General features: G+C 40.2%; 1 protein-coding gene across 8 annotated transcripts in view; it reads left to right on the top strand.

Moving 5' to 3' along the window:
• Positions 1–22,879, top strand: part of LOC139633638 (sodium bicarbonate cotransporter 3-like) — a 41,360-nt gene extending 18,481 nt beyond the window's left edge. The window contains exons 4-26 of one of the 8 annotated variants that reach the window (XM_071499431.1): positions 423–561; positions 1,556–1,716; positions 1,907–2,095; positions 3,113–3,496; positions 7,815–7,894; positions 8,777–8,934; positions 10,039–10,126; positions 10,226–10,372; positions 10,740–10,846; positions 12,282–12,456; positions 13,502–13,635; positions 13,751–13,996; positions 14,474–14,579; positions 14,860–15,021; positions 15,518–15,631; positions 15,837–15,998; positions 16,999–17,250; positions 17,551–17,619; positions 17,887–18,060; positions 18,344–18,481; positions 18,834–18,934; positions 19,366–19,414; positions 20,460–22,879. In XM_071499431.1, coding sequence (XP_071355532.1) covers positions 423–561; positions 1,556–1,716; positions 1,907–2,095; positions 3,113–3,496; positions 7,815–7,894; positions 8,777–8,934; positions 10,039–10,126; positions 10,226–10,372; positions 10,740–10,846; positions 12,282–12,456; positions 13,502–13,635; positions 13,751–13,996; positions 14,474–14,579; positions 14,860–15,021; positions 15,518–15,631; positions 15,837–15,998; positions 16,999–17,250; positions 17,551–17,619; positions 17,887–18,060; positions 18,344–18,481; positions 18,834–18,934; positions 19,366–19,414; positions 20,460–20,483 — 3,359 coding nt within the window. In that variant the 3' untranslated portion in view covers positions 20,484–22,879. Of the gene's footprint in view, positions 1–422; positions 562–1,555; positions 1,717–1,906; positions 2,096–3,112; positions 3,497–7,814; positions 7,931–8,776; positions 8,935–10,038; positions 10,127–10,225; positions 10,373–10,739; positions 10,847–12,281; positions 12,457–13,501; positions 13,636–13,750; positions 13,997–14,473; positions 14,580–14,859; positions 15,022–15,517; positions 15,632–15,836; positions 15,999–16,998; positions 17,251–17,550; positions 17,620–17,886; positions 18,061–18,343; positions 18,482–18,833; positions 18,935–19,365; positions 19,415–20,459 lie in introns of all 8 variants that reach the window. The other 7 variants (XM_071499424.1, XM_071499427.1, XM_071499426.1 and 4 more) reach the window with 7 other exon arrangements.
• Positions 22,880–25,134: the final 2,255 nt, after the last annotated feature.

Below are 25,134 nucleotides of genomic sequence, written 5' to 3'. Positions count from 1 at the left end.
TCATAAACAATTAAAGTTGTTATGTTTTCATTCACTGCATTCACACCAAAGCAGATTGTGTGTATCCTTGAAGTCTACCAAAAAAACATCTGCATATCTTTCTCCAGAAAACATTTGCAAAGCTGATTTTTTTTTTTTTGGGAACTGCATTGTTTACACCCATGTTTACTAGCTCGTAGTCTTCTTCTTCCCTGCCTTTGTTGGTGTATTGCTGCATTTCTTGGCACACTACAGCCACCTGTAAAGTAGTGGAATAGTGTGAAACCATTGGCTGGACAGTGGATCAAGTCACCCGTGTGTGTAGGGCTATTAGAGGTCAAAAACCCCATAAGGTACCTTTTAATAGTACATGATTCTTTGTGAATTTTACTGTTGTTATCGTTGTAAATATGACCTTTGGCTTTTGCCCACTCTGTGTCCAGACACACCATCCCAGAGGGTCCAGTTCATCTTGGGTACAGAGGACGATGACCTCGAGCATGTCCCCCATGACCTCTTCACTGAGCTGGATGAGCTCTCCTTCAGAGATGGCAGTGCCACTGAATGGAAGGAGACTGCCAGGTCAGTAAAGCAACTTAAGGGTTGGACAATATGATGACAACTACACAACCACTGCTGGCCTTTTTTACATATTAGTATTCAATATTTATAGCATAATCATAGAGTAACACCATAAGTTATTAGTTAACTGAAAACCCTGATTAGGTATTGTGATCATGGCTGTTAGCTGAGAAAAATGTTATGTTTTTTTTTGAAGAAGGCAAGAGTCCATTTGAGCCTTATGTTCCCATAATTTGGCATTTTTGTGTTTCCTTTAGTTTTAGAATAGTCTTAATCACTGTGTGAGTTAGTCTGGTTTTGTAGCTCTGTTTAAAGGAGGTATATGTCAGTTTTTGCTATTGATATGTATACAACATTTGCTTGAACAGCTGTTTATTTACTTACTGATACCGAGTCACTGTAGCATCCAGTCTGCCCTGAAGAAGTAGCACTGCTCAGAGGGTGTTTTCTTAACCTCATGTCTTGTAAATACAACCATGGCTGAAGCTCTTGGCAAGACTGGTAGGTAAGCAGCTGTTAATGCTAATGGTGGCTATGTAGCAATTGCAAAGCTTAATGTAGCTGTCAAAATCTGCAGCAATACTGAAACATTTTGATTTTTTCATAAGCCAGTCCAACCTCAGGTCAAAAAAGCTTTTACAGTTTTTTTTTTTGTTTTTTTTTTTAAGAACTTGGAGTTTAGAATTGTGGTTGTGACTTGACTTGGCTGGCATTTCAGAGATTGAGATTGTTCCCTCACTGATAAAACTTGTGTTTAGTAAAGAGACAGATTTGGAGTATGACTCACTCAGTTCGCAGTGCTTCAGTGTGTGCTCTGAAAAGTGAGATTTGAATTTGTGAAAGAAAAAATGTAGCTTGCCAGTATGAGCCAGAACAATGTGTCCTTGAACAATAATGCAACTCATATTCATTTGTTTATTAATAATTTGTAAATTCAAGACAAGCATTTTTGTGTTCGTGTGTGTGTGTGCGTACTCTTGGGGTTTCTATACAGATGGCTGAAGTTTGAGGAGGATGTGGAAGATGGAGGGGAGAGGTGGAGTAAACCCTACGTGGCAACTTTGTCACTACACAGCTTATTTGAACTACGCAGCTGTATACTGAACGGCACAGTCATGCTGGATATGAGGGCCAACAGTATCGAGGAAATTGCAGGTTCATTTTACAATATACCTACATCATATTTTCAAAGACATGTCATACCATTTCTTCTGTATTTCTAATGTAGCATCGTGCTAATCAGCTAATCATTAATTATTCTACTAATATGATTTTTAATGCCCCACATATCACTTTAGTTTTCTCTAACTGTGCATATTTATGGTCCTGCTTTTGTGTGACTCAGACATGTTGATAGACAGCATGGTGGCATCAGGCCAGCTGAAGGAGGACCTGCGCGACAAGGTGCGGGAAGCCATGCTGAAGAAACACCACCACCAGAATGAGAGGAAGCTCAGCAATCGCATCCCTCTGGTGCGCTCCATTGCTGACATAGGCAAGAAACATTCTGACCCATTCTTGCTTGAAAGAAACGGTGAGATCCTACGATGCACTCACATTTCTTTTTACTCCACATTGTCCACCACTGGGGAACTGTTCCTAAAAATCCACTGTTCAAATCCCTCAATGCCAGCATAGAAGGTGGATGGTAAAAGTGAGTAAAATCTAGAGAATGATCTATATTGAAGCAGTCAGTTCCCTTAGCAAAAGAGAAATCTGGGTGCTAGTGATTGTGCTAACAAGTATGGCTGGCCTGGCTTTGGGGTTTGAATTAATGATTGTTTTCACTAGTTAAGGTGACACAGGAAATATTGCTTTACCTGCAACTGGCATCGTGTATTTTTTGACTGGGCATGGCCACAGTGGTGTTAATGTATGGTGTGCATTTTAAGATCTTGGGCACCAGCCTGAGGTTTTAAGAATGAAAGAGAAATCACATTCTCCACTTCTGTGCCTTTGGTTCTTGTTGGGCTTGCATTGTCATGTCATTAAACCTGAAACGCAAATGTGAAAGGTGAAAGTTATATATTGATGGTTGGTGTGGGTAATAGTTGTAGTATGAAAGATGTATGTCCTGTACCACATGAGTATGTACTGTGATTTATGACTGGTCTGTTTGTAGTTCAGCACATGTTCACTTACAGTGCACTGACATTGTGCTAACTCATCCTCTCCTGCATGCAAGCCTATCTGAAGTTAGACCTGTGTCTCAGTTCAGTCACATTGTGTGATTGGTTTGTTTGGAATTGAATGAAACAAGTTATTTGGCCCTTGCAGATCCTCCTACGTGCCTCACTGAATCATTCTTTGTGTCTTCTGCACACAACCATGCTTTTTGCTCACGTTTCTGCAAGCACAAATCTCTAACTACACCTCTGCCACGCTCTTGCTGCCCACTCCTTCTGGCTGTCTCTCCTCCAAATACCATCCTTGTGATGTACTCCTACTTCATATGTTTCTCCTCTCTGTTCCATCCCTTATTCCTATTCCTCCTTTCCCTCCTTCTCTCTCCCCTCTTCTTTCCTTTTTTTGCCATTGTCTCCTCTGTTAGGAGAGGGCCTGTCCTCTTCACGTCTCTCTCTCCACAAGCCAGGGGCATCCTCCTCTGTCTCCAACCTCTCCCAGAGACGAGAGTCCCGAGTCTCCGTCCTGCTCAACCACCTCCTGCCCTCTTCTTCCTCCAACACTGGGTCCTCCCCAGCTCCCTCGCCCCTCACCACCCCTCAAAATACCCCCGCTTCCTTCCGACGCTCCTCCCAAAGCCCTCCACGCACTCGTGGCACAGGCCTTGGCCCTCAAGGCATCCCTGAGGTGGTGGTATCGCCTCCCGAGGATGACGACCCACCAAACTCTGCAGAAGAAGAGGCAGCATCACCACAGTTCACCCGGCGAGCATCCTCAGCATCCCAGGGCCTCGAGCTGCTGCCCTTAGAAGGCAAATATCTGTGTAGCCTGCCAGTGTGAGTCACGGCTTGAACAGAGAACACTAGCACTAGCATGAAAGCTCTGCTCCCTGTTAACTTCCAACTCTCCAACCCTGCGGCCATCTCATTAATAACCCAGCAAGGCTCACTCGCTAAGACGCTGTTCCCACTGTATTTCTCTACAAAATACAAAACACTACGCTCTTCTCCGACTCATGATTCTTGCTTCTGTCCCCTCTCTGGTCCTGTCTGTTCCACTAATCCATTATTTTCGACTAATGCTGCCCCGAAATCTCCTTTTGCCCGTTTTTACCATTCAAACGTCTCTCTGTCTCCTTGCATAATCCGAAGACATCACTCAGCGTCTATGCCTTGTTTGGCCCCGTCCCACCTCACACCTCCTTCATTGTGGTTGCATGGCTACCTTCAAAATGTTTCAGTCTCTCTGTCTTACTCCTATACTTCATCATGTGTCCTTTGATGTTTCATTACTTTTTATAGCTATGTACCCCATCTGTCTCTTCTCAGTCAGGTTCTTTCATATAAAACCTCTTTATAGGGATGTCCCGATCACATTGTTCCTTCTTGCCACTGATCACACACTGAGGCATTTAATCTTCAGCATTGGCTGATATTTTTTTATTTATAATACAGATATATAATACAGTTGCTCAGCACACACTTATCCTTAAGTTGGCATATATGAAAATCAATAAAGCCAACCCAATCTAGATGGGTTGTACAGGAGGAAATCATCAAGAAAATGTAACTTGATCAGAGTTCTGTAATTGTTTCCTATGAAATTTTAAATATTGTTTTGTATGATGACCATAGAGATAGGAGTGTTATATGAATCTGTTGTGACAAGAAGTTTTGGAGAGGATTTAGACAGAATTTCTCAATTTTGCCTGTACAGGGCAGGAGGACTGTTTTTGTGACACAAAGCTGCTCTGGTTATACCTCCTGACAGCCTCTCTCACCATGGATGTCATTCATTGGAACTGTTGGCTGCTGTTTATTTTTTGTCCTGGTCTGCTGTTCACTCAACACTGCATTAGGTTCCTTCTGCTCAAGCAGCGTACATTGGGGCCTAGACTGTGCATTCAGAGCACATTTTATTATAATAAGTAATTGACAATGGATTGGCCTTTAAATTGCTGGTACTAATCAGTATAAAAATGCCCTAGTCTCTGATACAAATAGAGTCAGGAATTCCCTAGCTGTTCCTTATGCGTTTGGTACGATGCAGAAATTCTGTCAGATGTAACCTATGTTACCCTCAGGTGACTGTCTTACTTTGAGTACACACAAATATAAATGTCATGCAACTTGTGCTTTTCCCATTGCATCATTTGGCACCCATGCTCTTCCACCTCATCAATTCCTAAAATTAAACATTCTTTTACCCGATTAAGAGTGTAGTGAGGGCAATGTGTGCCAGCAGCATGGCTAAATATAAGCCCGACACCAGGGTGGGCGTGTTGGTACTGTATGTACTATCATAGTGCCACCTACAGTGACTTTTTGTTCTTCCCAAACCAAGCCTTGTCAGTTTATTATTAGACTGTGTGTGCGTGTGTGTACGTCTGTTTCATTCTGGGAATGGCTCCATTTCAAAGTATGGGTCATTAGAACCAGTGATCACTTGGTGGGAGCTGAATCTGAAAGGTTGGGGTGGTCTTATTATAGCTGATGAGCTTCTGTAATTGTACCCCCTTCTAGGAAAATATACAGTATTTCCCAAGAGGCAATCGTCTTGACATCAGTGTGTGGGTTATGCAGAGGGGGGTTTCAAGCCTTCATCTTTGCAGTTTAATTATATGCTCTGGTGTGCACTATAGATTGTAAAAACGGCACTGTACCTAAAAAAAAAAAAAAAAAACTAACCATCTTTTGAACAGAGAAAAAGTGTTAGGCAGTAAAATGTGCTAACTGTGTTATTTAGATGTTTTTTTCTGGATGCCAGTAATAGCTGGTTTACAGGTTTCAAATAATTATAGTCAACAATGCATTGATCTAGATATTGTTGTTGCAGTTATTTAGACATGCACTGTCATGGGATTGAGCTGTCTGCTATTTATACATATTCATGCCAGGAACCCACTGAGTATGAAGTCATAGGGGAAATACTTGTATACAGGGTATGCAGGGACTCACTGGTACACTTGTTCTATGTTATTGTAGGCCCCACTTGAGGGCCTGAAGAATTTTTCTACATCATAAAGCATCCACTCTACTGTCATAGGTCAGTTTTATGAAACAGAGGCCATTTTAAAATAGAAAAGTATGGACTAATTGAATCCTTGTGCCATTGCTTGTAATCTCAGTGAGGCTTTATACAGTGTAATGTACTGTAGAAAGAACTGTAGATCACCAGCAGTAGACCAAGCTCAACACATAAATATATCCAAGACCAAGAGCCTATATAAATTTATATCTTTTTTCTTTACCTTAATCAGAAAAGTCCTGTTGCTTCCAGCCCCACATAAGAGTCAGAAAATACATCATTTCACTTATTTGTTACTTTTTTGCATATGAATGAGGCATCACTGTGACGACACTGTTTACAAGGTTGGTATGGGGGAGCATTCCAGGGCTTAGCCTTGCTGAATGAAGTGTGTTGGCGGACGCAACCTAAGCTAATCCCTCCCTTATTCCAAGAGGCTTTGTCGGGTATGTGAGCAATCATGCTCCTGTTCAGCAGTCAGAGCTACCCAGCATCCACTGGGGCTACTCCAGGGTACTGTTCAAGGGTATAGCTTACTGGCCAAATCGCATGCTGGCAGAAATTGCACAATTAAATTTTGATTTGGGATTAATTGTAGATGCAAAAAAGGCATATTACTTTGCCTTTTAAAAATGTACTTCGTTTGACATTGGTACTTCTTGATGGCAAAATGAGAAATGTGTTGACATGGATGTGAAAAAGGAGAAAATAAGGAAAACCTGGTAAAAGAAGTGTTACTTCAGAATTTCAGAGGATAGTATGGATATGCTATTCTTTGATTCAAATACATTACTCCCTCATTTCATTTCTCACTCTCATGTATCCTCAAGTGCTAGCGTTTCCTGTATCTGGTATGGCTCCAGTCAAATAAGCAATGTTGAAGTGCGCAGCCAATTATGCACAGAAATATTTTCGCTTCTACACTTGAAGGTGCTGAAGCCTGAGGAAGGAGAACTGTCAGGCATATCAAACACATTCACTCACCTTTAGCTCAAGGCTGACATGAACTCAAGTTAAGCAGGACAGACATAAGCACCAGGGTAATGAGCTCAACAGACGGGGAGCAATCAGCAACAGCACTGTGTGAAATGTATCGTCTCTTTGGCAAGCCATCAGGGATTAAGCCCTGTATAGTATCATTAACTCTAGCATGTAATGTTTGTGGTGGAATAAATCCTTACACTTGCAGGCAAAAGTGTAAAATGTTAAACAGCAAATTTGACGACTATTTTATCTTGTTTAACATTTCAGCAAGCATTTTATACACTTTGTGTATTGTTAGGTTCCTCACCTCTCTGTTGTATATCAGTTAGCCACTGGTCAGTGGATCACAGTGGATATCAACGTCTGTGTCTGTTAACTGCCAGTACTGCAGGTTTAATTTGAGTCATCTAATAGGGGATGATCCAGACCTGGTGTGGCACAGGAATGCAGTTCACTGCCTGGTACAATAGAAAACCTGCAGTACCAGAGTTAATTCTCATCCCATTTAAATGTTAAGCAATTTGAAAGATACACTTTATCATTTGATGGAATCAAATGTTATAGTTGATAACCTAACCTAAGAAGTGGAGAAATGAACTGGAGATTTTCTGACTGCAACACTTTCCAAGACTGATAAGCTAGGCCACTTTACTAAGGTGTGTAAGTGACTGTATATGCTTGACGCAGTGGTTCATTTTCCTGTTGAAAATTACCCAATCAGAATGTAAACATCACACTAAAACAGCACACTAACACACACTAAACCTGTAGCACTGCATCGCAAGCATGTGTGGGAGGCAGTGTGATATCAGGATTCTGTACCAGATTTGATTGCCAAGAGAGAGTAAATGCCTGTGAAATTGCCTCCCATTTGTTGAGCCCATGCCATAAAGTAGTGGTCTATCACAAATTAACATACATTGAGCATTTTTTTTTCCACTTCTTCAAAATTGAAATCTGAGTAGAAAGAACAATGAAAGACAAATGGCACTTATTAGTGACATCACAAATAGCATTTCATGGTGAACCACAAAGCTTTTCTCTTCCGGTCATTGCCTCCCAAGTCCTAACACATTGTCCATCACTGCTTCCCCCTCCCCTCCCCCCTTTCCTCCCAGGACCATTGGTGTCTCCGAACTCTGTCCCCAACAACCTGGATGGCAACAAGGCAGTGGAGAGGAGGCCGTCCAAAGTAGGGGTCAGTAGAGAAAGCAGCAGTGTCGACTTCAGCAAGGTAACCTAACCACAGTGCTGAGCACAGAAACAGTCCATCATGGTGGAGGGGCCCATGACAAAGTCAATTCGTGTTTTTCTTCAGTTTCTGGATTTTCACAGACATTTCAGTGGCCTGTGTAGAAAACTGCCTCTATGAGAGCCAACATCACATTCCCATCAGCCCTTTTCGTCTGAGCTCAGTAAGAGGCATCTTCAGTCACTGCTTCACCTGTAATGGACTGAGAATTGACCAAAGTAAAAGTCTTATGTAGTTATGTAACTGTGTTTAGTTTTGAAAATTCCTCCCTCGCATGGCCGCCATCCATCCTACCATTTTTGTCTATCCTCATCCATTAAATAAAATGGCAGGCTACCATGTGTAGTTGTCATTATAAAACCATCCATTATGACTGCCAAAAAATAAGGTTCAGTGTTTATATGAGTCAGAGGATACAAAAGAGGGATGAAGGCACACCATTTCCTACACAAAGATTAAAAAAAAAAAATATTACCATGCTCAGATCTGTATTTAGCATTGTACATAAGAGACATTTATTCAGGGAACACAATATGAAATTTATCTCATCAACGGACAATCTTTGCTCAGTACTATGTAGTCTTTAATGTAGCTAATAATTTATCTGTCATTTGTTAACATAGCTTCCCAACGACCTGCTGCCATCTCTTACATTCCCATATCTTCATCTGTTTTTGCATGTGTGCTCTTTTGTTGCATTTTCCCGTGGCCAAGTCTCTTATTCTCTATGACAACTTCCTCTTCTTTGTCTCTGGTTTCCCTTTGTTTTATTATTAGTATTTGTCTGTATATCTGACTCCTCTATTTCATTGGTTCCTTCGGTTTCAGGTGGACATGAATTTCATGAAAAAGATTCCCCCAGGTGCTGAGGCTTCCAACGTGTTGGTAGGAGAAGTGGACTTCCTGGAGAAGCCCATAATTGCCTTTGTACGACTGTCCCCTGCAGTCCTGATCACAGGCCTCACAGAAGTGCCTGTTCCCACGAGGTAAAATAATTATCTCCACCAAAGAGGTTGTGTTTTCACCCATGTCTATTTATCTGTCAGCAGGATTACACATAAAGTACTGAACTGATTTGCACTGAACTTGTTGGAGGGATGGGCCACGGGCCAGGGAAGAGCCCACACAATTTTGGGCAGCCCTGGATCATTTGCTATGAATTTGAGGTTTTTAGTTTAGTTTTCTTTTTTTTTAATCTGGTGTATGTTGTTTGATAATGGCCTTGGCAGAAGTCTGTGCATTCTGAGTGCCCTTCTAGTTAACTCTGCCAAAGAGGTTATGTTGTCTGTTTGTTTGTTTATTTTTTTGCTATTATGCAAAAATTACTGAACCGAGCTTGAAACCATTGAATGTTGCTGCAGCTCTAGTTAAAGGGGCAGCCCCGGGGATTTTTTTTTTTTTTTTTTTTTTCAATCACTTTCCTAAACATTGTGAGAGAGTGCATTTTTTGACATTTCAGTCAATTTCTTAGGAAATAATGTTTGGATCTTATAAAATGTAAAAAAAAAAAAAAAAATCAGACATGTTAATACTGTTGAGATTTATGAGATCTATGAGATCAAGAGGGCAATGGCCAGCACATTTCTGTTGACAGTTTAACTCTATTCCACCAATCAGCTGTGGCTGTACCACATCAGGACACAGCAATGTGGCAACAAAGGCAGAGAAGAAGATTAATAGCAAGTGTGGATTTTAACAAAATATTTTAGTCAAAATATTTGAAAAAATCAGCTTTGCAAAAGTTTTATGAAGAAGGAAATGCATTCAGCATGTTTATTAGACTCCAAGAATACATACAATACATTTTATTTGGAAACAATGAATCCTGATTGAACTGTTTACCAGAAAACTCCAGTGTACCTTTAAGGAGGCAGTGCCCTTGGGCAACATACTGAACCCTGAATTGTATCATCACTGTGTGAATGTGTGTGTGAGTGGGTGAATGTGTAAAGTGTTTTGAATGGTCAATAATGCTAGAAAAACACTATATAAATGCAGTCTATTTACCTTTTCCAGTATGTATTGCTGATTCATATTAACAGTTACTGCTCTTCATGGTGAATCTGAGTTTGAGTGTGTCTTGTTCAAAGGTTTCTTTTCCTGCTTTTGGGTCCTCACGGCAAAGGGCCACAGTACCATGAAATTGGCAGATCCATGGCCACACTGATGACAGATGAGGTAAGAGTCGTCTTTGGTACACTGCCCTCTCCTTGAATTTTTGGCCTTGCTGTGAACAATTTAACATGGAATTGCAATGACGTAATATTGACTTTGTAGATTTTCCATGATGTGGCATACAAAGCTAAAGACCGAACGGATCTCCTCTCTGGGATAGATGAGTTCCTTGATCAAGTCACTGTCTTGCCTCCCGGAGAATGGGATCCCACGATTCGGATTGAGCCCCCCAAGAATGTCCCATCTCAGGTTAGTGATTCTCTCCGTCAGAGATTGTGTGAGTAAACTTAAACAGACATGTGAGAATCACTTAAATTGCCATGTACAGCATTGGTGCAGATATCATTACCCAGCTGCATACAAACCTGTAACCAGCACACTAACACAATACACATTTACCTGACCTCACATACTGGATGTTAGTCTGATCCCGCAAACTGTAATCTACATGTTGACCTCACTGACTTTTCTGTATGTGTATGTCTGTATATCTTACTTTACTTCATAACCTCTATAATCACACTGAGAGTGCCCCCTTATGGATTTCAAGAATCATGACAGCAAAGGAATTGCAATGAATGGTACCATATTGTGTTAAATGTCCTTTAATCTGCAGCTGAAGAGGAAGAGACCGTCCCAGGCCAACGGCACTGCGTCTCCAGCTGGAGAGCTGGAGAAGGAGGACGACCATCACGCAGGGCCTGAGCTACAGAGGACTGGGAGGTGAGCACAGTACATTTTCTTGGCACAGCAACAATTTTTAAATGATCACTTCTAAAGCAATTAGGCCTTACTTTAATTAACACAGCAAATGTTAGCAAATATGTTGATGAAGAAATATTTGATAATTAAAGCATGTCCTAGTGGAATTAACAACTTCATTAGTCACAAGACGCCATGTTTAATATATGGTGGTGATTATACCAAGACAAGTGCCTCATATTAATATTACTTAAGGACCTCATTTTATCTTCTTTAGTTACAGAGTCTTATTTTTGATTACATTAATGAGAATGATGATGAGATGAATTACAAGACATTAAATATCTTTACACTGAGTTCTTTCCAAACAGCAGATGGCAATAGTATTGGTACTGTAAGCACCATTTTTTTTTTAAGTAAAAGCTTTTAGATTTTTTTTCTGTAAGGTTCCCCATTTATCATTTAAATAGACTAGACTGAAAATCTATAAAATGTAGAAGTTTATAAGTTAATACTGCTGTGTGTTTGTGCAGACACATTTCTACTGTATTGTATGAACCTCAGATGGTGACATTTACAGATAACTCATGCTGGGTCTCTAGAGCCTGGGCCACACAGTGAGGAGAATGGGTTTATTTGAAACCTCAGACAAACACACACACTGCACACATACACATCAGTTGGGAGGTGCTGTATTATTTACAGATTCACTCTGCTTTTCACTGCTGCTATGGGGGAGCTACTGGGGGATAGAGAAGTGTAAGGAAGTGCAAGAAGCTAATGTAAAGAAAGCCATCAGACACAGGGATAAAAGAGACAGCAGGGGTTGTGGGCGTATTCCCGAGGTGTGTGTGTGTGTGTGTCTGTGTGTGTCTGTGTGTGTGTGTCTGTGTGTGTCTGTGTGTGTCAGGCAACAAGATCACAGTGCCATCTAGGTTTTGGTGATGAATATTAAAAAGGTACACACTGACAATCTCATGGACACCACCTTGCTTTCACAGTGGGTACGCTACCAGTGTTAATGCTGGCTTAACTTCCATCAATCCAGAACAATTAGTATTCAAGCAAGCAACAAAAGCACTCCTTACCAATTAAATATGTAAATTGGTAGCATGTGGTAAATGACAATTTTTGCAAAATTGCAGTTTTAATCACCTCATATCATCAAACACACATAATTGAATTCATTTCAACTATAAAGGGAGCAACAGGAGTTAACACATTGTACAAATAGGGTCAGTTAGTTTGCTTTGAATGATTATTGTAACCATTTACTTATCTAGACTGCTCTTACCTTTGCACTATTTTTAATTTGAGTAGATTTCTGAAATATCTCAGTGGAACTGATGAATAAATGCTTCTTTAACAGAGTTTGTGATGCTAAATCTGGTGTGTTCACTTGACTTTTCCCTTTCTCTGAATATAACTGATGACTGTCTACCGCTTCCCTCTTTAGAATATTTGGAGGTTTGTTCTTAGATGTCAAGCGGAAGGCACCGTTCTACTGGAGTGACATCAGGGACTCCCTCAGTCTGCAGTGTCTAGCCTCCGTCCTCTTCCTCTACTGTGCCTGCATGTCCCCTGTCATCACATTTGGAGGTCTCCTTGGAGAGGCAACAAAAGGCAACATAGTGAGTCTGAAAGCTTTTCACTTAAAAGTCACTATTTGCACTTTTTATGTGCTCAGTGGGAATCAAACGCCTAAGCCCTGGTTGCCATGTTGTGCCACATGAGATAAAGATGTGGCTGTCAAATGTGAGCATTTAGAATATTTTTGTGCTTCTTGTGCGCTTAAAATGGAAGTTGTGCTGTTCCCAGAATCATCAAGTTAGCATCAAGCAATGAAGTTATCTGAACATATTCTGGAGAATTTTCTGTCAACCACTGTATGCAACACGAATGCCGTCTTAAACCATTACATTTAACATATATCCATACTTGTATATGTACAGTACATGCAGTGCTTGAATGCGGATGAGCTCATCTGCATACAGTCCATCCCAGTTACTGTCATTGCTACTGTTTCACTAGGAAGAAACACATCTTCTGACTATTCTATTTCATCAATTTTTTAAAGAGCAGGTCATTTAGTGTGTCAAGAAAAGTAAAGATCATCTTTCACCCACTTCAGTGTTGTATTTTATTCTCAGCTGAGTGGAGGTCTTTGACTATGAGGTCTTTTTTTTTTTTTTTTACAAGCCAAAAAAGGATGTCATGACTATTTAGCCTCCCGTGCACTAATTGACTCTCACACTGCAAGCTATTCTGTATAGTGTCTTTCTCTTTTTATCACTCCCCATCGCTCTCTCTCTCTCTCTCTGTCTGTCTTTCCTTTTTACCCAGATGTCCTTATTAGGTCAGGGACTGTTGGCATAGGCACAGTCTGTGTGCTGGTGTGTGTGATGCGTTTGAGTAAACTGAGCAGGCGAGGGCTTCACAGAGATATGGCTTCGGACAAGTCAGCAGAGTGGAAACATTCAAACAGTTTATCTAGCCTTTCAGATGCAGCCCAGAATGTCCGTTTAATCAAAATTCTGTGTTCTGGTCGGGGGTCTCTCCCTCATCTCTCTCTCTTCTCCTTCAGCCTTTCCCTCTTTATCCTCCTTTGTGTGGGTTCATCTTCCCCATCCTCCCTTTCTCATTCCCTCACGCCCTCCCTCTCCTCTGTGTCTACAGAGTGCCATAGAGTCTCTATTTGGGGCATCACTGACAGGAGTGACGTACTCCCTGTTCGCAGGCCAGCCCCTCACTATTCTTGGCAGCACAGGGCCTGTTTTAGTGTTTGAGAAGATCCTCTTCAAGTTCTGCAAGTAAGTTCAAGCAAAATATTGATAAGACTAAATAGTCTGCAAAGCATACAGGTACAGATGCATGAGTATACCTCTATCTATTCACCTCCATGTAATCTTTGTCTTTCTTTCTTAGTGACTATGGCCTGTCCTACCTGTCGCTGCGGACCAGCATTGGTCTGTGGACAGCCTTCCTGTGTCTTGTCCTGGTGGCAACAGATGCTAGCTCCTTGGTCTGCTACATCACGCGATTCACAGAGGAGGCCTTTGCTGCACTCATCTGTATCATCTTCATCTACGAGGCTCTGGAGAAGCTGTTTCACCTGGGAGAACACTACCCTGTCAACATGCACAACAACTTGGACAACCTAACCCTGTATTCGTGAGTACTGAGACTTCAGTTGCTTTTATATTAAAGTTTGATATTAGTCATTTTATTTCCAAAACCAAGACACAAAACACATCCATGTTTTTGTGGGTCTCCAGAAGTTTGACTGTTTGATTATAAATACTTATTCTTGTGACACAATGCATTAAATACCTTATATCAACATCATTCTTTGGTGACAAAGTAGCTTTTTTTCTTTGAATTATTTTTGTAACAAATGTGTCAGAATTAGCATTAGCATGTCCCTTTTTAAAATACACATTCATGTCAGGATGTCATGTTAAGTTAGGGTTACATAAACAGTGTTTCATTTCATGAAAACTGTAATTGTAGTGGCTTGAGCTGTTCCCCAAAGTTGAGATGAAAATTACCCCCTTGCAAAATAATAAATTTAAAAACAGCAGACGTTAGCAGATTTGCTACGGCCTGTGTTTGAATTTAACTGTAGGACTTTTGTTCTCTTGTCCACAGGTGTCAGTGCTCTCCACCAGCCAATGCCACAGATCAGCTCGAGCAGAAGTGGAACCGGACAGGATACAGCCCAGACTCGATCCCCTGGAGCAGCTTCAATGTTTCGGTGAGGCAAGCGCACAGTGACCTCCAGTGTGATAGCCAGTAATTACATGGATGAGTGGAGCAGACAGACATCATCAGCCTGAATTGCACTTTGGACAGACATTCACACTCACTCACTGATTCATACTGATTTAGTCAGGCACATGAACACAAATGCAGCTACTTGTACCACTACTGTTTACCATGACTAAGCTGCCAAAAACTGCCAGTAATACTACTGTCAGCTGTGGAACAGCTAATCCCAAACAGCTTTACAATACTAATTTCATTTTTTCCTCTAGATGTGTAAAATGCTCCATGGGGAGTTTGTGGGTCCAGCCTGTGGTCACCACGGGCCCTACATCCCAGATGTTCTCTTCTGGTCCATCATCCTCTTCTTCACCACTTTCTTCCTGTCCTCCTTCCTCAAGCAGTTCAAGACGGAGAGATATTTTCCCACCAAGGTGAGAAGTTTGTTAGATTAATTTATAATATAAATATCAATAAATCCACATTTGAATAGGGTGTTTTCCCCACATCTGTGTGTGCGCGAGTGTGTGTAGATCGAGCTAAATCCTCTCACACAATGTAAATGTTTACATTGCGTCAGTCATTAGTATGTGGGAGCAGTCTTGTGTACAGAAAGATCCTGTTGCATCCTCCCACACAGTTCCAGCGAGTCTGTTGTCACTTGGTGTTCTGTGTAGGCAGGAGTTGGTATTGTATCATTTGTGATGTTTTTACTGTTAATACAAGTGTAATTATTTCTTTGGATGTTGACAGTCACCTGCAGTAAATGACTTCTGGTGGTAGTGAAGCAGCTTCTCTTTCTAAGTGTGTATGAGGATGAATTTGAAACTGATTAACGGTAGAAAATCAGATGGGAGCGCATCTTAAATCTGTGAATAAATATACCTTTGCTTTTGTGTGTGTGTGTTTGTGCATGTGTATGTTGTCTAGGTGCGTTCCACTATCAGCGACTTTGCTGTATTTATAACCATCATGATCATGGTGTTGGTGGACTATCTAATGGGCATCCCGTCTCCTAAACTGAATGTTCCTGACCGCTTTGAGGTACACATCTGTTCCAGTTGATCTGTCTACCTTAATGTATGGAGGGGGCTTTAAAACAAACCTTGATGTGACGTTGTTCTTTTGTAAGCAAATGTTTGCATTTACTACTTAAAAGCTAATGAATGTTCACATCATTAAATATTCTCAAATAAATCTTTCATGCCTTATGTACTAAATGTAGCACACCTCTGCCTTTTCCCTGCAGCCAACGTCAAAGAACCGAGGCTGGCTGATGGACCCATTAGGAGAAAATCCCTGGTGGACACTGCTGGTGGCAGCACTCCCTGCCCTGCTTTGCACCATCCTCATCTTTATGGACCAGCAGATCACTGCAGTCATCATAAACCGCAAGGAGCACAAACTCAAGGTCAGACTTGCCTGTGGAGATTTACTTCTGGTGGCGTTATATGTTAGAGATACACATCATTTTTAAAGTTTTCTGAAGTGGTAGTGTCCTTGGTGTCTTTTTGAATTGTGCCTGTGGTGCCTACTGCCTATCCCTTCTTTAATATACAATGGTGCAAACTGTAGCTGTGCACCATCTAAGATTAATCAGGGAGCGATCACAAAAGTCATAAAAATTCTATTATCATTAAAATTATACTTGAGTCATTATCATAGACCATAGTATTACTGTGTACTGCATTACCATGTGGTGTATAGTATAGAGTTTTTTGAGCAAGTGGTTCAATCCCTCTAAACCCTAAAATACTGCAGAATCAAACTGGGCTTACTGGACACGGGTTGTATCCTAAATTCTGGGTTGTCAGTATAAAGTGATGTTTAATGTAAAGTAATGTTCTTGCATGCAAAATCCATTATTTGCATTGCTAGTAAAAGTAATGCCTATGTAAATTAATGTCTGCAGCCTTGGTATCTGACCTGCATAGATACCAAAAGTCTTAAACTCGACTCAGTTTCTGTGTCACCAATCTGTCTGTTCACCTTTTTATTGTTTTGTTTTTGTACTTTGTACTTTTGCTGCCTCCAGCTTGCTCTCTTTCTATCTGTCTATCTGTTCTTTGCTATCTCTACACCTCTGTGATCATCTGCAGCTCGCTCATCTCTCACCACTTCTCTCTCTCCCTTTCTGTCATTCTGAATTATTCTTGAAGCAAACATATTCTCTTGTCTGTCTCTTTTTCTGCTGAGTTCAGCTCATAGAAATTAGGTATTTTTATTCCTCAGGGTTCTGCAGTGCTGCTACTTTAAAAATAATCTCAACCCACCTTGAAAATTTCAAGTATGCATGGGCAAATTAAATTTTTTAAAGATTATGCTCCTTGTCTTGTGTAATTCTCATCACAAACACTCATCACTACCTCCACAGCTCTCAATTGTCACTTGTTTCCTTGTGTATCCTACAGAAAGGCTGTGGCTATCACCTGGACTTGCTGGTAGTGGCAGTAATGCTGGGTGTGTGCTCCATTATGGGCCTGCCGTGGTTCGTGGCTGCAACCGTCCTCTCCATCTCGCACGTTAACAGCCTGAAGGTGGAGTCTGGCTGCTCCGCTCCGGGAGAACAGCCCAAGTTCCTGGGCATCCGAGAGCAGCGGGTCACTGGGTTCATGATCTTTATCCTCATGGGTTGTTCTGTTTTCATGACTTCAGTGCTCAAGGTGAGATGGCGTGATCATTAGTATAATAGTAGCTGGAAAAAGAAATTACACCCTCCTGGGCTTTTGTTTCAGTGCACTTGTTGTGAATCACAGTTAGTGATAAGGTCACATGAACGGGTCACATTGATATGATTAGCACCGGCAGTCACTTGCATGTGTTATATATTCTATGCCGCTCATGTTTTCAGTTTCCCGCCTACTTAATGTATCCTGGTGCAACAAATGCCATGTTAGTCTTTCCTTTCCTGTACTGGAAGTTGAATAATTTATACTGTGTCACTTGACTTGTGCTCTCCACAGTTCATTCCTATGCCAGTCCTATATGGAGTCTTTCTCTACATGGGTGTCTCATCCCTCAAAGGCATTCAAGTAAGACTCTACTCTGCTGGTCTTTGAAGATAAAATGCCCTTTTATTCTGAGCAGAATAGCAGACATCAGCTGTTAGTAAAGATAAGTTTGACCCTTGTAGTTCCAAACCTTTGATCATAACTCAGAATCCTTAAAAGCTTTTGGTAAATGTGTTCCCTCTTCTGAATAATGTATTGAATTTCCCCCTTTTCCTCGCCTCCCGTCGACTTTCCACTCTTTTTCATTTGCATTTGTTATCTCTCTCGCTGCGTGTCTTTCCTCTGTAGTTCTTTGACAGAATCAAGCTGTTTGGCATGCCCGCCAAGCACCAGCCTGATCTGATCTATCTTCGCTATGTGCCGCTGTGGAAGGTCCATATCTTCACCCTGGTGCAGCTCACCTGTCTGGTGCTGCTCTGGGTCATCAAGGCCTCTGCAGCAGCTGTTGTGTTTCCCATGATGGTAATGACTTCCACCTCAGTGACTGTCACTCTTTTTATCACTTCACTACTTCAGCATGAGATGTTTAAGACATAAAAGCAGATAGAGCCTCGCCACATTAGAGTACATATCAGCTATAATAACAGGTCAAATTTCAAATACCACCTTGATATAAAATTCATATTCATTGTTTTGTAAAATGAAAACATTAGATTAAGAAGATTTTCTCAGTGTGATAGATATGTTTGTTTTGTTTTGTTTTTTTCATATGTTGTGCTAAGTTTCCTTGTCTGTGTGTCTCCAGGTTCTGGCTTTAGTCTTTGTCCGAAAGCTTCTAGACTTTTTCTTCACCAAGAGAGAGCTGAGCTGGCTGGATGACTTGATGCCAGAAAGCAAGAAGAAAAAAGAGGATGACAAGAAAAAGAAAGCCCGTGAAAAGCTGGTAAAACTTTTTTGTAGTGCCAATCACATGTTAGACTGTAATTAAAGTAGACAGGTGAGATATTTGTAGTCTGAATACTATACAGGTAAACTGCCCATGCAAGAAGGAGACAGGTTAACCTTTGAATGTAATGCATCAGATGGAAATAAACACAGCCACATGAGACTCGTAGAACATCCAGTTTTAGGCTGTGTGAACATAAACCGATGTAATGTCATAATACCAAGCCAAAAGAAACATTAATTGAATAAATAAAATAAAATAGTAAGACATTAGTGTTTAAGCAGGAGGAGCCTCACTGCCTCATAGCAGCTGGTTTTTAATTTATGCTGCCAATGCTGCTTTCACTCAGGAGGAAGAGTCCAGAATGCAGGAAGAGAAGGAAATGGGACTGAAGGTCGGCTTTGAAGGCTCAAACCGGCTCAGCATCCCAGTGAAAACACTCTCAGGGAGGTGAGTTGTGCACCCCATGAACCACACTTTGATGCCTAATGTTGCAAATGCTTAGTGAGGCATTAAGTGTATTCTGTTGTTAATTATTCAGCAGTACATCACTCCAAAAATGTCATCTTTTCTGATTACATTTTATTATTTTTAATGGTCAGGTTCTCATGAGGCAGTTAAATCCAATTTTATGATGGCTTAAAATGTTCAATGGACTACACTTAATATAAGTGGTTCCCAAATGATTTTACTTCCTCCCTATAATCAATGTCTTCATGGCTGATATGAAAACCAGTCCAGAAACCTGAGGAAAAAATGATAGATGAACTTCAAATTAGAGCTGTAAACACATTTTTAGACCCATCATGTTATATACAATTTGAAATGGTTAATTGTGACACCGGTAGTCAGCTGTGTGTTATTGTGTTCATCTTGAACAGATCATACAGAATAGGAGTAGTGACCCACAGCCTCCCAATGGAAGAAGAGGTAGCAGGGCTGTGTGTCTGAACATCTGACCCACGTGGCTGTGTTCTAACCCCGCTCACTGATACTCAGACAGTTAGCGCATGGCTAGAACTGTCAGTCCGCAGCTATTTGAAAAACAAACACTGGAATAAAACACACTGCTTTGTGTGTTGAGTTATTTTTTTTTTTTTCTTTTTAATTTGAGGGTAAATAATCTGTGATCAAATTATTGCTTTTTTGAAATAATTTGAACTAATAATGCGCACACAATCAACTCATGACTTTTGCCCTTTGATGCAAAAGGACCACATACCTTCGTACATGTTAACATTGTGCATACTGTACCACTACGCAGTTCTTTTGTCATTCCTTTTGTTTCAGTCTGTGCTTTATATGCACGTGTGCGTCTGCTTGTTTGAATTGTCCCGCACTGAACCTCTCCTGTTGATGTGATGTCTACATGCCTGTCTTCTCTTTGTGTTTGTGTTCATGTCTGTGTGTTTGCATTTTGGCATGTAGTTCGGATTCTGGCCCCTTGGTAAAAATATCTCCAATGAAATGAAATCATTTAACTCAAGTGCAAATTCTTGTCCCCAACCTGAGAAGTGTGGTGGAAGATAGCGATGCCATCTCCTGGAGTTTTCCAGAGCCCCTGCTTCCAACTTTAATATGATAATATAATGTGGACAAAAAAGATGACTAAATGTTGTCCGTGAGGGACTGCTGTATCTCAGGCAAGTTTTAAGACTGCAAGATTATTTTTGTACTGTAGTGAAATAAACTGAAGCTCATTGTTGCCTGGAAGGTAGAAGAAGTGTGATATTTAAAGCAGGGTTTTGGAAATGAACATTAAATTAAATTAATATTGGTAAGGCCCTTTTAAGTAGAAGTCCATAGACAACATAGTCTTGTGTTTTGAGTATCACAGTCTAAATTAAATAGACTCAGCTCTATCACTTTTCAGCCAGTCTCACAGTGGCAGTTGCTTTCCACCTTTAGCACCTCCATAAATTTACAGAAGCATTCATTCATTCTTTGTCTCTGTACCTTCATCTCTGTATGACAGCCAAGAGAAGGTGGCCTGCGTTAGAGTTGACGTCAGCCCAGACTCACCTGGAGGAGGTTCCACTGCCGAGACCTTCCTGTGATTAAAGGGAGGCCCTCCTTCCCTCCTGATACCTTCTCCCACACAACACTCTACCCCTCTGACGGGCACCATCTTAGTGGGAAAGGGGGAATAGAACTGGAGCAGCACAACCTGCCTGCACAGCTCCCATCCTCCAGGGCTGTGAGTCGTCCTCCCCTTAAGTCTTGAAGTGGGCAGCACATGTACAAATGGCTGCCGTGACGTACTGTAGAGCGCACCTCTCCGAGGAATGAAGGAATTCTGCTGTTAACTGCCCACCGACGCTCACTGTTTAGGAAATAGCAATTTCTTATCACCCATTTAAACCACAGATGCCAAAGGAAGGGGCCTCGCCGTTGGGGATTTCAGACTGTGCAAATTTAATTTTTACCTTTTAATCCCTTGTATATTTTAATTTCAATTTCACTGTCATTGTTTTAGCTGGTCCCAGTTCTGTACATGTTTGGTTATTGCAGCTCAGTTGTCCTGCACTGTTTGTTTCCATGCATTTTAGGTCAGATTAAGACCTTTCACTTAACTACACCAGCTTTCAAAACCCATTTAAGTAAAGCCATTCAGGTACTGTCAGTGACAGATGACTATATTTTATAATTGGTCTGGCACAGTAAATGACAAAAACCAAAACAGAGGTACTTTCAGACAGATACTATTACTGCTGCACCACAACACTACTGCGTACATCTTTATACATTTTCTTAGAGATCATTTCTCCTTCCTCCAGGGGAACACTCAGTATTGATATTGCTGCTCAAAAGTTGGTCAGTTGTTTTCACTGTAAACCTCACTGTTCATATTGTTATATGTACTGTTATAGAAATATCATTATATGTATGTATGTATGTATGTATGTATACTGTGTTCTTTTGATTCGTAACATTATAGAAAACCTACTTCTGAGGCCATATAAAGTCTGTACTGTACAGTAAGCACTTTGCCAGTATAGTTTCTTACCTAAAATGGATTATAGTGTGTTAAATAAAAGGTTACTTCTCCTCCCACAGTATCTATAGAGCTGTTGTTCAAATGTCAGTTAAACAACTCAGGAATCTTGAAGGATTTCTGACCTTGGTCACTTGATATTCTTGTCACAAGGCAGCGATAATTAACTGTCCACTGTATTCCTGTCGTCGCTGGTATCACAACTATTTTAATAAATGCTGTAAATCATAAAATATAGTAAGGTGCAGAATAAAAGAGAGAATATTTGTGACCCCAGTTAGCTGCACCTGTTTTATACTGTCTGTATTAATGTTAGTTATAGTCTGTGTGTGTGTGTGTGTGTGTGTGGTGTAAAGATAATTTGGTATGTCTAGCGTTGCAAATCATTTTATGCAAAATATTTCTACAGTAAATGTAAAAACTATTGTATTCTATGAAGTCGTTCTTATTTTGCTAAGTGCAGTTCTGTTTTAGCAATAAGTATCCCATACCGTGCAATGTATGGACTCATGAGCCTAGCTAATATCCAGGCGAAGAATAATTTGTGAAACGATTTGTGTGTCTGTTTCATCGGCTCTGTCTGTGTGTAGCTACAGTGACTCTCCGGACAATAGCTTACGTGCCTTGTCGAAGCTCTTAATGTGCAAGTCTTGTGCTGATAATTAAAGTGTTCAGAAGAGATGTACAGGTACACATATGATGGCACACTAATGCCAAAGACAGACCATCATCACAAGATGGAGCCAGTACTCTGCTCATTTGCAGAGGCCTTTCTGTCGTAATGTTACTCCACATCTGAGCCACCGACTCAAACGATGTAACTCGAGCGATCCTTCATTCACAAATGTAACCCTAACTACTGTTTCTGTGTGCGTGTTCTACTGTCACAGCTCTAGTATTTGCTCACAACATAAAAGCTCTGTAATCAATATTGAATGTCAAATTATTTTGTTAAGTCTGTGACATTTTGCCAAACATTTCTTTTCTAAAAAAAGAAAATCTTAATTTGAAATTCAGTCATATGTGGTTATAGCGCTGCATATTTGAACCGTTTGACATTAAAATATAAGTTATCATTGTAATCCTCACGATAAGTACACCAAGTACTTATAATTTCATAATATTGTTTATTTTGATTTTTTTTTAAAAAAGACCCTATGCTCACATCATGTGTCTCAGTTGAGATATTTTAGCTTATAGGTGGATGAGCGGTATCAGCAACAAAGAGGAGGTTTCACCCTCCATCATCACGCCTACATCACTTAGTAGAAAGAATGCATTTGTTCTGATGTACAGACACAAGACATCAGTGAAGCACACTGCATCCTGTTGTTAGCTTGAATGATGACTTCTCTGTCATGACCAATTGGTGCAAAGCAATAAAAGTGTAAACATGGCAACTTCCTGTTTTTGTGTTAATCTTTGAGCCTCAGAGTGAACACTGTTTTCATGTATAATCCAAATTCTCCAGTGTAGAAATTGGTTGTATGTGTTTGTATAATTACTTCATAGTACGTACATGTAATATATAACATATAGTCAGAGCTATAGCAGGACCAATACACCAGCCAGGTATATCACATATATGAGCCTAGATTAGTTTATGGCAGATATGGGTATTGAATATCAGCTTTTAAGTAAAAAAGCTGAAGTATAGAAATGATTATAGATTATAGATGAGTAGATAAACTGTTCATATTTCGTAGTTTGAGAGCATTTATTAGATAACCAAATCCAAGGAATGCTTATCAAAAAATTCTGTTCTAAAACAAATATTAATCTTAAATATTAATATTAGTATTGGCCCCCAAAATCCACAGTTGGTTGGTCTATAGTCAAAACACACTAACTGGCCACTTAATGATAAAAGAGGAAAATGTCACTATATTGTGTCTCTGTCCTTTTATAACAAGCCTGGAGTGTTTTTTGGGTTAGAAAACAAATGGTGGCAGCAAAGACCTGTGTTACAAGAACACTGAGCTCCACAGGCACATTGCTCCAACACACCACCACAACTGCATCATCTGTTATACTTAGAGTGTAGCTTGTGTGTCAACCTTTTTGCTTGCAAAATGTTTTTTTTTTTTGTTTTTTTTTTTCATTTTAATCATGATTTAAATGAATCATAATTTGAAGTCTTTTTCAGGCCTTTATAGACCTAATGACGCGCAACAGTGGTTCCTCTTAATTGACTCATTAGACTTCCTGTTTGGATTGTGTGGGCGTGTTTGACAATTCACTCATAGTCCTTGAGTTCTGTAGGACTATGTTAGAGCAGTGCAATTTACAGCTAACCCTGAGAAGGTGAAAACATCCTGTGCACGGTTTTGAAACATGAGTGCACAGAAGCATCAGATAGCCTTCTGTTGTACAGGCCACTGACGCTGTCTATTAGTAGTAAAGGAAGCACAGTAAGGCTGTATACAGAATAATTATTTATATGGTGGCCTTCAATGTTACAATATGAGAAAGCAAAGTCCTAGAGCACAGTTTGAACTTTGAGTTTGCTGCTTGAAAACTATATTCATGGATATGGGGCCTTATTTCTACAGTGTACCTTGAGAGAGTAAAGGCAAGATGAATCATTTCGGTCAGATCGTCAGTTCTTTACTCATTCCTGCATGACTGTGCTATTACCGGGGTATGGTTCCCTGTACTCCACTTCGTAACAATTCCAAGAAAAAATGATGACAAAAATTACCCCTGCATAGTGATGTCAATTATTTTAAACAAGGACAGCAGATCCTCCTGCTGGTAATTGTCACAAAGTACACTCACCTCCTCGAGATGATATTTTGAAACCTCGTCTCCAAGTCATGCATCTTAATCAGAAAGTCAAAGGAAGTGCCACCGACTACTAGAATGAATATATCTTTCTGTGGCTCCGGACAATTATGTCAGTACTTGTGATCATGTGTTGCTCTTTGCCCGAGTGAAGTCTGGAGGAGAAGACAGTATTAAGACATGACTACATTACCATGAAGGTAGGTTTAATAAACATGAATATGATTACTGATACACAACATGATAAATGTAACAGCAGCAGCCATTTTCACAAACTTCAGAGGTGTATGGTTTTTTTTTTTTTCCTACATGAACGCTGCATTGTGGCACTGCCTTAAAGGTAGGAAATGTTAAAGTGTGGGCTCATCGATGTGCGGCTTAAATCCCGACAGTCGCCCTGTTTGAAATTCTATTAGTGGTGAAAGATCGATTCTTCTGTCTCTCTCATTTCTTCCATGCTCTTTGAGAGAATCAGTGGTACATTGATTGACTTTTCAGTGGAAAACACAATGTGCTCAGACACATTTTATGAATTCTCAGGCCAAAATCACTCATGTTATTTATCACAGGTGTTACATGACTCCGGATTACTTGCGGAAGTTCAGCTTTCGGACTAAAGTGGCCCTTTTTTTTCGAATACACCCACCATTACAAGAAAAATCATTACCATTCAAACAAAACTATTTCAACAAGAATTTTAGCTTCTTACAAAGAAAAAAGTTTGTTAAACACAAGTAGTGCTGAAATTAGTTTTCTTTATAAATGTGCCTTCTGTCTCATATATATATATATATATATATATATATATATATATATATATATATATATATATATATATATATATATATATATATATATATATATATATATA

Source organism: Trachinotus anak, unplaced genomic scaffold (genome assembly GCF_046630095.1).
Source record: "Trachinotus anak isolate AG129_WGS33_773 ecotype Australia unplaced genomic scaffold, CSIRO_AGI_Tana_v1 ptg000016l, whole genome shotgun sequence".
Lineage (NCBI taxonomy): Eukaryota > Metazoa > Chordata > Actinopteri > Carangiformes > Carangidae > Trachinotus > Trachinotus anak.
This window is presented reverse-complemented; position numbering and strand designations above follow the sequence as displayed.